The sequence below is a fragment of the Leptopilina boulardi genome, unplaced genomic scaffold, assembly GCF_019393585.1.
Source record: "Leptopilina boulardi isolate dan_hultmark-lab unplaced genomic scaffold, ZJU_Lbou_2.1 LbouV2_405, whole genome shotgun sequence".
NCBI lineage: Eukaryota > Metazoa > Arthropoda > Insecta > Hymenoptera > Figitidae > Leptopilina > Leptopilina boulardi.
In genome coordinates, this window is record NW_026137980.1 from 806,428 (window position 1) to 822,726 (window position 16,299).

The window sequence follows — 16,299 nt, forward strand, 5'->3', positions numbered from 1 at the left end:
TTGTTAATAAGATTTAGACATTCATTATCAAAAAAAAAATCATCAATTACTTCAAAAATAAATATTTTTGAAAAAAAATTTTATGGGGAAAATAATATGTATAGATGTATCAATAAAAAAATAAACCATTTGAAAATCAATGACGAAAGTGTGTCAAGTGTTTTTTTTCATTTATTTTGACACTAAAAATTAAAAAACAAATTTTTTTTCAATTTCAATTGTTAATAAATTTAACAAACAAAAAATTTTTTTTTTGTTCTTATATATTTTGAAATATATTGATCACATTAGAAGTATAATATTGTAATTATAATATAGAACGTAATAATGCGTTCTAATTATTAAAATAAATTTTTATTCGAAATTTTATTTTATTAAAAGTTATTTACTTACATTCGTGAATTTTAAATGAAAATATGATTTCAAAACAATATGCATTTTTTTACTGTGTCAATTGACAAAGCATAGCAACGCCCCTTATAATCCAATGCTCTGCTGGTTTTTCCGTTGGAAGTTTCATTGCAATAACAAAATTAGTAGAATGACCCGTTGTAGAAAGAACACCTTTCCTTTCACCAGTTTTATAAACTGGACAATTGTATGTTTTTCTCTCTTTAATTTCATCTTTTTTCATAGGAATAAGCCAAAGCTAGAAAAAAATAAAATATAATTATAGCAAATTAAAATATTTGTTAATTTTTACTTTACATTAAAAAAAATTAAAATTACTAATTTTTAATTAATTAAAAAAAAAGTTAAAAAACTGCTCATTTTTAATAAACAAATTTTAGTTTCATCGATTTGTTAAAAAACAATAATTAATACATAACTTACATATGGTACTGTATTGTACAAAACTTTTGGTAGACTTTCGTCGACAATCATTTTTTCCATATTGAATCTTGCGCCATCCAAAAATAAACCATAAACATAAACTCCATCCTCTGGTGAAATATCAAATTTTTTCTCTTTCATTATTTTAAAATCATATATCAAAAGGTCAATAGGAATTCCATATTTTCGAGCAAAATTTTGTCGTGCGCCAGTTAAAAAAGCTTGAGTGAAAAAAAATCCCGATAGCCAAAATGTTACGGGTGGTCCATTTTCATACCATAACTGTAAAAAATATAAAAAAAAAATTTGATACAGTTTTGGAAATTGAACTGTAATAAAATCAGGTCTCGAATCGATTTTAAGTCCCAAAAAATCGTTTTATTCGATTTAAATTAGAAGTAAAAATCGATTTTTTAAATGTTAATATGTAAATTTATAATTTAATAAATATTTTATTTCTATTAATAATTGTTATTAGATATTATAAAAATAAATTTTAATAATTCCTTAATAAAAATAATTGCATAGAAATTTATCAAGAATTTTTATTTAAATAAATAAATAATATTTCCAAATTAAAAAATGTTTTAAATAATTCAATTTTCAAAGAATTGTTTTTTAAATTATTTGAAAATAATTCATTTCGCTAAGACTTTTTACATTCAAATTTTCAAAATAATTGAATTTTTGAAGAACTACTCTTTGTACAAAAAGAAAGTCATAGGTATTTTGTTTTTAAATAAATTCATTTTGTAAAATAAGTCAAAAAAAAGTCAGAAAAAGTCATACAATCCAAGGCCTGTAAAAAGGAAGAAATGAAAAAAAAATAAATAACGAACCTGAAGAAATTTGAGACGTTCGAGAAAATCGATTATATAACTTCCTAGGGGTTTTAAAGATGGATAAGAATTCTGCTTCCAGAGAGTTGGAATTTTTCCAGTCAATATAGATCCAAATACTTCTTCGAGTTCGAATGACATAACAATAAGACCTGAACGAACCACACAAATAGGCAAATAAATAAATAATTAGTCTAAGTAATTAATTAGATCATTAAATTTTTTTCGAAAATTAACTTTGGTACTGATAAGTAGGTTTCAGTTTCATATTAATAATTACTTTAATTTTAATACAAAAAATTAATAAATTTTAATTTAATTATTTTTATTACACAATTTAAAAAAAAATGAAATTCGAAAATCGCGATTTTGATCCGAAAATCGTGAAATTGGTTTAAAATTGATTAGAAAACAATGCAATTTAAAAAATATATGATTTTTATTGTTAATGATTAAAATATTTAAAATAGTGTAAAATAGTTTTTTAATTTTTTCAAAAATTTGTCCTTAATTTATAATTTTTAAACTTATTTTCAAAATAAAAATTATTATATTATATTTGTTTCAAAAATTAATTTTCAAAAATTTCTTAAATTCTCCAAAATAAATAATATTAATAAAAAAATAAAACGTTTGACAACCTCGAATAGCTCTTTTTAAATTTATGAGACTAATCCTGATGCATTGCAAGAGTTTGTTGAATCTTCCCATTTCTTGAACCAACACAGTATTCATACTTTGATTGTAAGAAGTTGGATACTTTTCAAGTGCATCGATTAAATTGTAATCACTCGGAAGTTTACTGAGTATATCCGTAGCTACTCCAGAAACAATATCATCGCTTGATAGTTCTCCAGTTCCAGTTGATGTTTCCTAACAATAAAAATTCAAATATCATATCTAGATTTTTAACTAAAAACAGAAAACATTAATGACACTAATATTAATTTATTAAAATTGACACTAATTTTCTTACCTTAAGGTCCCAAATATCCTGATAGTAGATAACAAAAAAAAAGCATTTCATAAACATAACATTATTTTTAAATAATAAATGTAATATTTTAATAATTAATTAATTAATATTTTTTTACCTTTCGATCCTGAAGGCATGATATTAAAAATTTTGTAGTTATTATTATTATTATTAGCAATTAACTAATTTTTAATATAAGAATTTTACGAAAAGTAAAAAAAACATACTTGAGTGAGTAAAAGAGAGGAGAATAAAAGTTCCGTTTCATTTTGATCCTTGATGATGTCAGCATTTTCATTCATTCCAAATACACTTGGTGACGTGATGAGCGGAAGCTTTTTACTATACTCTAAATAAACCTCGTATTCTTTTGCATTTGGACAATAGTAAATATCGGATGTTTCATCAAAATTATACATTTTTTCCTCCAAAAGTTCTCTGAAAATTCGTAAAAAAATTTTGATAAAAATTCTTTTATTCGAAATATTTATTAAAATTATTATAATCAAGCAATTTTTTTTATGACAAGTTTTAATATAACGGAATTTTCTTTTTCTATATATATATATAAAGGAATTTCAGTTATATAATGATTGTTCTAAATAAAATTTTCGTACGAAATAAATAATTAGAAAGAAAAAATAAAATAAAAATAGTCAAAAATATTTTTTTTTTACATTTTATAAGAAAGAAAAATGACTTTTAGCCAAATTTTCTTTTCTTCAAATTATTATTTGACAGAAATTTTATTAAATTTTTTGAATTTTTTTTTATTTGCTCTAATTTTTTATTAAACAGAATAGTTATTTAAAAGAATTTTTATTTTACACAAAGAATAATAGAATTTGTATTTGACAGAATTTTTAAAAAACGCCGAATTTTTATTTTACAAAACTTTCATTTGTTCGAATAAGCATTTGACAGACAAATTTATGCACAAATTTAAAAATTAACTAATAATAATTTTGTTGATTTGTGCCAATTGGTTAATTTAAAAATTAGTTGGCCAAATTTCTTTGAGCTATTCATTTGGACAAACAGAAATTTTTTAAAATAAAAATTCGTTATTTTTGGGATTTTTAATAATAATTCTGTCTAATGAAAATCCTTATACAAATTTTGAGTTCTCCACAAAATTTTAGATTAATCCGAGAATAATTTTTATGAGAGAACCTGAGGAGAATATTTACATGTGGAATCACATGACCTTAAATAAAAATTCTGTAATATAAAAATTCGTTCACATGGAATTTCTGTTAAATAATAATTCGAAGAAAGGAAAAATCATCTAAAATTAAATTCTATAGATAATGAAATTCTGTCAAATGAAAATTGTAAAAAATTGATTTTAGATAAATTTAATAAATAAATAATTTAATATAAATAAAAAAAAAACTCCATTTATGTACTTACTCATTGTAGAACTTTTCCAAAATAGTGACAAGAGTTCTTCGATCCCATTCGTCAGTGACACGACCACCGTAATTACATTCACCGGTCAAATATTTCAATGCCTCAAATTGAACATCATTATATTGATCAAGAAAAATATGCAATTGTAGTACACTAACGCGTAAATCAGTTTCATTAAATTCATATGGTTTATTCCATCCAATGGGACCAAATTTTCTTCGTTCTTGAACAATGGCATGAAAAAAGCACAACGAATAGAGAAGTTTTTTAAATGTCTCACTCTGATTACATGATTCAAAAAATTCTATATCACTTATTGGATCACTTAAATATGATCTAATAATATTGGCTCTCAAGCCTTTTGGCGGTTCATTTGTCATTTTTATTCCATTTTGTAATATTGACACGGGAAAATGTTCCGCTGGATAACTCGTTAACCAAAGACGAAAATCAGAATGAATTGTATCGGGTAATAGACCTTCGCAAATTTTCTCCAATGTTCCCATCCAACTTTTTGCAAGATGACAATTTTGCAATACCACCCAATGTCCATATTTCACACCGTCATTTATTAATTGTACTGCAATTGGACCTTGTCCTAAAAAAAAAAAAATTTTTTTTCATTTTTCCCCAAAATTAATTTTCAATTTTAACTTGAAAAATCCTTTTTTAAAAAAAATTAATTAGACATATTATTTTGTGTTCAATTTTTTCTAAAATACAAAAAAAATGTATTAAATTAACTGTGTTTTACAAAAAATTTTTAAAAAAATGTTATAAATAAATAGGTAAATAATGTTCGAAAAAAAATTAGTTTAAAAAAGTAATTTTTTTTTAAACATTTAGTAAAGTTTACTAAATGTTTGTTTGGATAAGAAAAAAGTGAAAAATGTTACCTTGTCCTAAGGAGAGAGAGAATAATCTATTTGCACCGAAACCCTGATCGTCAGCGAATTTAAGAAGCACTTGTGCTGGATCCGCTCCAGGAGTTAGAACAAATATCAATGGAATGCAACAGTTGGAATCGGCATAAGAAGCTGTCAAGTCAAATGGAGGTGGATCCACAAATTTTGTTCCCATTTGAGCTGAGGAAAAAAAAAAAATTTATTTCACTGAAAACATTTTTTTATCTCACATTTTATTTTATTTATTTCACTAACAAGTTCTTTACTAAATTTACATTTTCTGTAATAACAAAAAAAAATTTCAGAAAATTTTAAGTATACATATAAATTAAATAACAACAATTTTTTTTTTTTAATTATAAAATAAAGGTGGTGTCTCTCCCTAAACTTATAAATTATAATTTATATTTTACACAGAAAAAAAAACCCAAAAGAATTGAAACTTCTTTAGTTGAATATTATTGTGATATTGAATGAGAAAAATTGAAATTATAAAGAAAATTTTGTGGGGAAAAAATTTAACAAACCTTCAACAAAGTCTTGAATACCAGGAATAACTTTATCAGGACGAATGCATCTCAGAATTAAAAGTTTTTGAAATTTCGTTAGATTATGAAAAGGTTTTGGAATTATTGACAATTGAGGTTCTTTTGCGTCAAAAAATGCCCTCCAGTCATTTATATTTTTTGTAAATTCCTCACGAATATTCTGCGTCCATAAAATAATTTCGATTAACGATAAATTTTTTTTTTTTACAGTTTCATTTCTTTATTCTTTATTTTAGACTTCTTAAAAATTGTTCATTTCTCAAAATAATTCAAAGCATAAGAACTATATTCATAATTTCTCTTAAATTTCCCTTGAATTAATTTTAATTATACGATGAAATTTTGTCAGCAAAATTTTAATTATTTTATTTGATTCTATTTGTTTTAACTTAATATTCAATTTATATTTAGAGATTCTTTTTTTTTTAAATTATTTTTCTTTAGTTAAAAATCGCATTAATTTATATAAATGAGCGAGATTTAACTTTCTATTAAATATGTACATAAAAGAAACTAACTTGAAATCCTTCGACTTGATTGAGACGGCAAAGTTCATTCCACATTTTAACAGGAAGCCAGTCTGTTGGATTCTCGTGAGGATTTTCAAGAGCAACGCCTCCGGTCAATAGGAACATCCACTGAGATTTTAAAATTCCCCCTTGATTGTTTAAAAGATTCACAGCGAGTAAAAGTGAAAAAAGTAGTTTGTCTTTCTCAAATAACGACCTGCAGATATTTACGTAGAGAGAATAAGTAAAGTGCTTGGTTAAATCATTTAAACGTATTTCGACATTCTCCTGTGGCTCTGTATTGTCAATTGACATTTTAAAAAGATTCACAAACCACATCAATGAATACTGATACATTGGATCTATATTTGATAAAATTGCTGAAAACATAATTATATTTTTTTTATTTCATTAAATTTATAAATAAAATTTGTAATTTAAATTTAAATTAATAATATTTATATAAAATTAAAAAATATAAAAATAAACCAAGAAAATAAATATAATTTCTATAATATAAAAAATATAAATAATTATCTAAATTTCAATAATTAGAAAATTGTTTCTTATATCGATTTTAAATGTTTTTTTTTCATCTCATGTTTATCTTTCTTTTACCTTACACAAAATTTGAGTGTTTCTATAAGTATTTCTCTTAAAATTTCATTAATTAAAAAAAACATGTCATAAACTCAAAAATTGAGTTTTTAAATACCTTTTACATTTCGAATCATAAAAAAGTTTCAAAAACAAAATGTTAGGAAAAAGAAAAGTTTCTTCTGAAAAAATTTAATTGATTCCTCACATTAAACTTGTTGGAATTTTTTTGAGATATCGAATTGAAAATTATCAAATTTTTATTTAGCAGAATTCTATATGTATATTAAAAAAACTGCTAGGCAAAAGTTCAGATAAATAGAAATTCAATTAAATCAAAATTTAGTTTAATAGAAATTCTTCGATATGAAAATTCGTCTCATTATAAAATCTACTTTACAAAATTCCGCTAAATAAAAATTCGATAATTTTTAATTTGTTACCACAAAAATTTCGATGTAAAAATAATGTGGGGAATTTTGATGTGTCTCCATTTTTTCATATAAATATAATCTAGTTGGTTTTTTTTCGAATTTTTAAATAAAAATTTTTTTTTTATTAATTATGCAAATATTACCGGTGGTAAAAAAGAGAACAGTTGAGTGCACTGCTATTGGTTTATACTGCAATCTAGTGGCATCGATCGACTTCTCAGTTACTTCAGACGTCGCTTGTTTGACTTGGATTTCGTTGCTCAATACTTTCGAGGAAGTCAAAACATTAATTGCTTCCTCGTCTTCGAGAATATTTCCCTCTGCCACTGACAGAACTTCCAATATTTTATCCTCGGTTTCTTTTAAAAGTCTGAAATGAAATTTATCTCTCATTAGATTCTGATCATTTTTTTGAATAAAATTTTACATGAATATTATTATTATTATTATTATCAGAATATGAAATAATATATTTTTCAATGAAAAATTATCGATTTATAATTATTTCTATTTTCAATTTTTTAAAAATTTTTCCCCTTTGATATTATTGTAAAATAATTAAATAAATTTCTATAAAAAGTGATTTTTGACTTAAAATTTAATTTATTCAATAGATTTTTGATCGCTTTTTTTTATTATTTATTTAAGTATTTCTTTTATATTAAATTAAATATTTAAAAAATAAAATACTTTTTGTTTGCAGCGCCTTGAATGATAAGGGTATTTTTTTCTGATTCTAGGTCAGGTCTTTCTTTAGCTACAACGATTCCGAGTAGTTGATCCTCTAATCCATCTGGAGTTATCACAAAATTTATGAGTGTCACCTTAACCGCAATTTCAGGCAGGTAATGCGGATTGCCCATTTTTGTCGTAATATATAGTCTAAAAGTTTAAAAAAAAAAAATTTTTTTTAAATAAAAAAAATTTAGATATTTTTAAATTTATTAATTAGTCGAATTAAAAATATGATTATTTATTATTTAATTAGTATTTTATTATCTCTAAATAATAAACATTTATTACTATACAGTGAAATTGAAATTTAAAAAAAATTAATAAATTTTTATGAAAATTTGATGAAATATTTTTACAATAGTTTCAATTTATTTTTATTTTGAATAATTTTAAAAAGCAAATACTATAGATTACCTAAAATCAGTATTGTACTCGACAATAGATTCTCCAAGTTTAATGCACAGGGCTCCACCTTGTTTGAAAGTCAATTTCAACAATACTGGCTCTAACATTGCATCCAATTCATCGCCAACATTTTCCAATAAAATTGGTTGACCAAATTGAATGGCATTTTCGAGAATTCGAGGATAATCGACCTGTGACAATCGAATGATACTCATATTATTTTGCTTCTCCATATTTTTAATCCATTTATTAGCCTGGCTCTGAGGATCAATCATAAGTGGCCATCGTCTTGAATTTCTGAAATTTTAATTAAATTACAAATTTTAATTATTTATTATTAATAATATAGAAATTAGTATTTTTATCATTTTCTTTCGAAATAATTATTTTTCGATTTCTGTTATCAATATTTTTAGTTTTTTTTTCTGTTTATCAATAGCTTGTGCTGTGTACGAGGAGATGTCGATTTAATTACTTGACAATGATGCCGTTGTCAATGGAAAATGAATCTGACGGTAAGCCGGCTATGTTCCAAGATCTAATCGAAACTTGATCGCCTAATATGTCACGTAACTGAAAATCTCGAGAACAAATAACGCTTAAACTGTTACATAGATGAATCCAATTTTCAATTTGTTGAATTCTAAAGGGCATTGTAAATGGTCCCAAATAGGCGACAATACCCGAGGCAATAATCACATCTCCCGTTAGACGATGATATCTGAAAAAAATTTTCAGGTTTTTTTTTGAAAATTTCTAACAGTGAAATTAAGTGAATTATTAAAAACAAAAATAAATTTATAAATTAAAAAAAATTAACAATTTTCATTAGTTAAAAATAAGACAATTTGCTGAAAATTTTTAATTTCTCATCTTGTAAAAACTATAGAAAAAGAAGAATTTATAATGTTTTTTAAAAATAATTCAAAAAAATTAAAATAAAAGGAACTAAATTTATTTAGTTTTTTTTTTTGCTTTTTGAAATGTAATAAATTCAAAAGCGTTATTAAAAATCGGAAATGTTTATTAATTTCAAAATATATTATCTACATAATTAAAATTTTTTTTTTTATTCTTGTATAAATTAATTTAAAAATAAATTTAAAATTAAAAATTATTTTGTAATAATAATTAAAGGAAATTAAATAAAAATATACCTTTCTCCTAATGCTTTAGCAGAATCAGACCATCTAATGTATTCTCCACCTAAACCGCCAATTAATTCCTCAGCTCGTTTTAATTTCAGCTCACAATCACTAACTTTATCCGTCATTGCTTGATAATCGGCTTTTTTTGCTAATAACTTTTCCTCTAATGCTCCAAGTTTTTCCTATTAGTGAAAAGTGAAATTTTTTTAAATTTTTCTAACTAAAAATTTTCTAGTTTCAAAATATGCATTTTAAACATATTTTTTTTTTAAATTTCACTCAAATTTATATTTTTTCAGAAAAGTAAGGTACATTGTACCCTTCTCTATTATACACTAAAAAATGTTAACCCAAAATCTTTTCACATTTTAAAGAAAGTTTAGTTTTCATTTTTTACAAAACACATTTTCCCATACTAGATCAGGCGATAATTTTCTACATGTCCTTAAGAAGCGATAGACAAGTAAAAAAATTTTTCAAACCCATACAATTAATTTGTTCAAAATTACAAAAGAGGTATTAAAAAATTATTTACTTCTATAAAATCTAAAACCATATTTTTTTCATAATGAAAAATTGAAGAAAAATGATTTTTCACCATTTTTTTTGTGCCTTGTTTAGAAATTTAATTTTTTGAAAAAATTGAAATTTCTAAAAATTCATAGAATTAATTCTTTAGAATTTGATGAAAAAAGCCTTTAAATAAGTTATCAATGAAAAAAACATAAATACTGAAAAGATAAAAAAAACGACATTGAACGTGAAAATGATAAACATTGATTTTAAAATACTTTTTTCTCGATACACGGAAATTTTTTACAAAATCGGTCAAAATATTAAGGAGTTTTATTTTATAAATTTACTAAATACAAAAGATTGTGCAAATCCATACAAAAACGCGATTGTAAGACGAAAAGTAGGAATGTAATATAATAACAACTGCGACTTTGTCCTCCCTGCTCTCTTCTGCCATCTGACGGAGGCAGGACGTAATGAACCTCTCATTATATTACTTTCCTACTTTTCACTTTGCAATTGCGATTTTGTATGGATTCGCACAATCTTTTGAATTTAGTAGATTTATAAAATAAAACTCTTTGGTATTTTGGCCGATTTTGTAAAAAGTGTCCGTGTTTCGGGAAAACACATACTCTAATAAAACTAATTTTTTACGGCTTTTTATAGGTTATAAAAAAATTACAAGGTTTTTTAATATTTAAATCATAAAAAAACAAATAAATTCAAATAAGTATTAAAAAAATAATCATTATATTGATTAGACTGTGTTTTAAAGTTCCGTAAAATTAAAATAAAAATTAATTTATTATAACACAAAATGTTCTTTTTAAAAATAAAAATTTACTAGCAACTAAGTATTGAAAAATGAAAATATTCTCTTAATAAAACTTAAGTTGTGCTAAATTTTTGAAAAAAATATTATTTTACAATATTATTTAGCACAATTTTTACTTTTTAAAGATTCTCTCTGGAAAAATTTTAAAATTAAAAATTTTTTTATCAGCCAATTAAAAAATAATAAATTTTTTTGAAAAAAATATTTTACAATATTATTTAGCACAATTTTTACTTTTTAAAGATTTTCGCTGGAAAAATTTTAAAGTTAAAAATTTTTTTATCAGCCAATTAAAAAATAATTAATTATTTTGAAAAATATTTACGTATATATAAATAAACAAATTATTATTAATATTATTATTGTTAGTTATATTGTTATAATAATAATAATTTTAATTTAATTTCGCAATGGAAGATTAAAGTATTATTATTATTATTATTATTATTATTAATTATATTACCTGAATTAATTGTAGCTGCTTTCTCTTAATATTCAATTTTTCAATAGCATCATTATAAACCGCTTCAGCTTCGGCCAATGCTTTTTTCTTTGGTGCAACAACTTTTGCAACTTTATCGTATTCAGAAATTGCATAAACCCATTTGCACAGACCTTCGCAAGCTGTTGACGCTGTTTTTATTTTATCTGAATCAAAATTGATATTCGTCAAATAGTGCTTGCGAATTTTATCCATCACATTCTCTGGAATATTGTCCTTGTCAAAATTTATTAATGAATCCAAAAATTTCACATCACTTAATACTTTTAATGACACCTTCCAATAATCATCACCCATTCTTCCGTCCGGCTGTTGTACTCTTTCCGGCTTCATTTCCTATAGTTTTTTTTATAAATAATTAATAGTAAATTCCAGGTAATGAAATTCAGTAAAATTGAAAATCTAATAAATCCAATTTAGAGCAAAATTGATAATAAATTAAAAAAATTTATTATACATTAATATAATTAGAATATTTTTTTTTGGGAAAATAAATTGATTATTACCTTAAGAATACAGACACTTTCCATGACTAATTTCACTCCAGCTGGAGGACTTTTCATTGCCTTGACTACAGCAATATCAGTTACAGTTAGAGTGTTGAGTGCGGTTTGTGCTTTCAACAAAATTGGCAATGCTTCCGATAAATTTGCATCACATTCAGCTTTTATTTCTGCAGCTTTTCCAGCAACTTCCTACTCACAATAATAATATCAAAATTTAATATTTCTCTTCTTTTTTGCATTTTGTATTAAAATTTTCTTTTATAGACAAAGAATTTTATTTTTTTATTTCGAATTAAATTTTGTTTTTAAATTTTATAGCAATTTTTAATTAAGTTAAAAGCTTTTTTTTTGACTAAATAAATGCATTTTTAAACTGGAAACGCAAAAAGCTTAACGTAAATGTGAAAATAAATAAAATTCTTTTTAAATTTATGCAACTTTACGAATTTTTGTAATTTAAATGAAAAACATTTTATTTGAAATATTTAATGGAAAACTAGTTAATAAAAAGCAAATAATTATTATAATTAGTAAATTTCAATACCATAGCTGCTTCTTCGTCGATTTTAACAATTTTTTCTATTTCTGCAACTTCAGAACTTTCTTTCTCAACGGAGGCTAAAATCTTTTGAACATCCTGCGCAGCTGTAACTAAAAGAGGTTGAAGTCGTTTCAATGTTTCCTGCATTTCGTGAACTTCTTGTCGTGTTGTGTCTAATCTTCCAAGACCACCTTCGTATCTCGCTTTGGCCAAGAGAATTTCGCTGAATTAAAGAAAAAAATTTTTTATTTACTTTACAGTTTACAATACTTATTTTGTTAAAATGTTTTGTCTTATCTAGTAATGTAATATTTTAATTTCATTAGTTTAGTAAATATTAAATATATAGTAAGTATTTTAAATATTACTATATTTTTTGTCCATGTGTTTAACCCCTTAATTGCTGATGACGAAGATTTTGATCGTCAAATCTTCGTCATCGCAGTTAAGGAGTTAAATAAAAATTGAATAAAATAAATCATATCAATTATTTGTAAAATATAAAAAATAAATTCACCTTCTCTTCTTATTCAGCAAATCTTTAAAGGTGTTTATCATTTCCAAATAAGAAGTTGGTGTAACGTAAGTTTGTCGTCCAAGACGTATGAAAAATTCTCGACTTAAATTTTGAGTGGAAATGTGGAAAAATTGACACATATCTATTCCAGCTTTTCTCTCGTGCTCTGTTAATTCTACTTCCCCAAGAAATCGTGTTGCAACAGCCAATAGAGCATCTTCAGGCCACGGCTAATTACAAATTTAAAAAAATAAACAAATAACAAGTCCGTGCCCCCACAGCACCGAAACTTTCCTTCCTAATTATAATAATAATTATAATTAGGAGAAAATTTTATTTAAATGTTCAGGAAAGTTTTACAAAGTTTTACACTAAACATTTATTTAATCGGGACATTTAAATCTTTACACAATTTTCACTAAACATTGCAATTAAATATTCCGAACATTTCAAATAAATATTTAGGAAATCTTTAGAAAAAAAGAAAAAAATAGTAGGGTCAACTGGGGTAAATCCGAACGCTTTTAGTAAGTTTCAACAATAACATAAGTTTTTTCTTTAAAAAAAAAATACTTCCGGTATTCTGGTGCATGAAGTTGTTACTTTACTTCCATAGAACAATTTTATGGGGTAGAAAAATTTTTTGATAAATTACAATCGCAGGAAACTTAGCGTTCGTATTTACCTCGATACTTTGCAACTTTCCTAAAATATGGGGGTAAATACGAACGCCACTGTATTTCAGAAAAATCTTAGGGAAAATAAATTTAAAGTATTGCAATTGTTAAACTTATATAAAAACTCAAAAAAATACGATAATAAACCTATTATGTAATAATGCATCATATATAAATACAAAAATCAAACAGGTTAAAAATTAAAATGCATTACACAATTAAAACCTTCAATAACTTTATCAAATCATAACGGATTTTTGCAAAACTTGGTACAGAAAGTATTTTGGAGTGATTGAATGTAAATACAAAAATAAAAGTCAAATTTTTTAAATTCAAAATGGCGGACTTTCCTAAAACTTTTTTTTAAAAATGATCAAATTTGCTAACCCTGAAACCTCCCGAGTAACAATTTTCGAGCGAATCCAATGAATTTTTTAATTCTCGTCCGCCATTTTGAATTTTGAAAAACTGACTTCAAATTGGTAATTAGCGACCCCAAAAACCGTAGAATACCAAATTTTATTAAGATCCTGAAAAACTTTTTTCAACAAACCATTTGGCAAAAAAATTGAAACACTCCTTCGAGAGAACAGAGATTAAGTTTCTGCTTATTAATTACTAACGAGGATACGTATAGAAAGAAAAACTTTTTTCTATGTACTTTTATAATGTTAAAATAATAGTGTAATCAAATAAAAACAATTTTGTGTGGCTTTGATGTAAAAAAAAATTATTAAAAATACCGTTCGGATTTACCCCAGTTTTCCAATTTTCTTGGGTAAATACGAACGGTCTGATATTATTAATAAAATTTTACAGAAGGCAAAAATCAAATATAGTTTCTGTTCTAGTATTCATAACAAACAATTATAAATAATAAAATGAATTTTTAGCTTCTTTTTCTTCAAATACGAGACAAAATACTGAAAGAGTGTCATCTTTGATTTTCAATCTTTTTTGCAATACTTGTTATCTTTGTTTATGCTGTTGCTAATTAACAAACAAAAAATGGGATAATACTTAGAATCTCTTCAAGAGGATCTGAGGTAAAAATTCTCATATCGAACTTATTTTTAAAAATTTTAATTAAGCTGAAATAATTAGCGTTCGGATTTACCCCCCGTTCGGATTTAACCCGACTGACCCTAATTTGAAAACAAATTAGAAAATAAAATTAAAATGCAAGTCTAACTAAGATTTCAGTTATTTCGGAGTAATAAAACAATTGCAAAGAAACTCAGGAATATTAATCTACATATAAAACGAAATGTGTCAACTAAATATGAAATCAAAATATTCACTAGTTTTTTACGATGAATTAAAAAAAAATTAAGTGATTCCGTCCAAATGAAAAAAAAGGACGATTTCAAAATTTTTGCTAAATTTTTAATCCCAAAAACTAGTGAATATTTGGATTTTATATTTAGTGAAATTATTACTTTTTATATAGAGATTAAAATTATTTAATTTTATTGAAATTTGGTTTACACACTCCGAAATAGCTGAAATCTTACATGGACTTGCACAGAAGGGAAAAAAAATTAAAGAATAGAATCAAGAAATTTCATAAAACAGTGTTCAGAATATAAAAAGTAATATAAAAAATGAAATAAAATTTTAAAAATTAATTAACAAAACTAGGTGAATATAAAAGGAAAAATAAATAAACAAAAATAATAAATAGTTAATAAGAAGAAGAAAATTAATAAAAGGATAAAATAAAATAGTGAATGTAAAGAAAAATAAATAATAGATCATTAATTTGAAAAATAATAAAGATATTGAAAAAATGGATTAATTGAAATTTTTATATTTCTTTTGGGATACTAACCTGCAACCAATCGATGGTACAACAATTGACAAGTGCAGGAAATTTTCTGATTCTATTTCGAAAACCATCTCCAATTGCTGACATCGCTACCACAATGTGTAATTGCTCACGAGCCAATTGAACAAATAAATTAAAAAGAGCCACTGGACTTCCATCAGTTTGCATTGTTCTTTCCCTTTGACGATCCACTTGACGCATTTTTTCACAAATCTCAGCTTTCTCGTCAGCGTTAAACAAATTCGGCACCTAAATTATATACAAGAGAACATTTTTTAAGTTTATTTTCAACAATATTAAATAAATAAATAAAAAAAAATTTCTTTATCTCTCAGGCACAAACATGGCGATTTTAGATACCTAAAATCCAAGTATAAAGGAAATCATTTATTCTCCCGTCTGAAAAAGGAGTCTATATTAACCCTAGGGTAAAAATGAACAGCATTTTCAAACGGTAGAACTAATGAATGGCTTTATCGCCCGCCGTCAGATAACATAAAAGCGCGACGTTTGTGCCTTTGGAAAAAAACAAATCGTATCATGGATTTAAGGTGGACAAATGTTAACTTTGACGACTGCTCCTATTCTTGTAACTTAATATACAATTAAAATTTATCAAGCGCGAGTTACACTAGCTTAAAAAACAAGATAAACCAATAACAGAAATTAGAAAAATTCGACAACTATTCTTCATTGAAAAATTAAAAAAAAATTCCTAATTTCTTAACACAATATAACTAAGGAACTATTTTACTTCTCATTCTAAGGAGAAAAACCACCAAACAACCCGTGACACAAGCAACCCTTATCTTTGACAACGACTCTTCATTGAAAACAACAAAAAAAAAATTTCTATTTTCCTTCTCAACTGAAATTAAGAAAAAGTCAATTTTTTCATCCTTTTTGAGATGGGAAATAAGTAAAAAAAAAACACAAAAACAAAAATGAAACGACCAACTTTAATATGTGACAACGAATCTCTATTGTAAACTAAAAAAACAAAACTTATTTTCTTTCCTGACTAGAATTAG

General features: G+C 24.5%; 1 protein-coding gene across 3 annotated transcripts; it reads right to left on the reverse strand.

Annotated features, from left to right (window-relative positions):
* Positions 1–380: 380 nt before the first annotated feature.
* LOC127289299 (dynein axonemal heavy chain 7-like) lies at positions 381–15,511 on the reverse strand (the record flags this gene model as incomplete). 3 transcript variants are annotated; one of them, XM_051317146.1, is given in 20 exon segments in its annotated part: positions 381–649; positions 835–1,116; positions 1,674–1,825; positions 2,315–2,546; positions 2,650–2,667; positions 2,877–3,087; positions 4,063–4,660; positions 4,959–5,147; positions 5,495–5,675; positions 6,034–6,404; positions 7,199–7,425; positions 7,746–7,937; positions 8,205–8,492; positions 8,671–8,916; positions 9,353–9,525; positions 11,161–11,535; positions 11,706–11,894; positions 12,250–12,469; positions 12,764–12,993; positions 15,272–15,511. In XM_051317146.1, coding segments are annotated over 20 exon segments (4,821 nt in total), but the record flags the coding sequence as incomplete, so codon positions are not given.
* Positions 15,512–16,299: the final 788 nt, after the last annotated feature.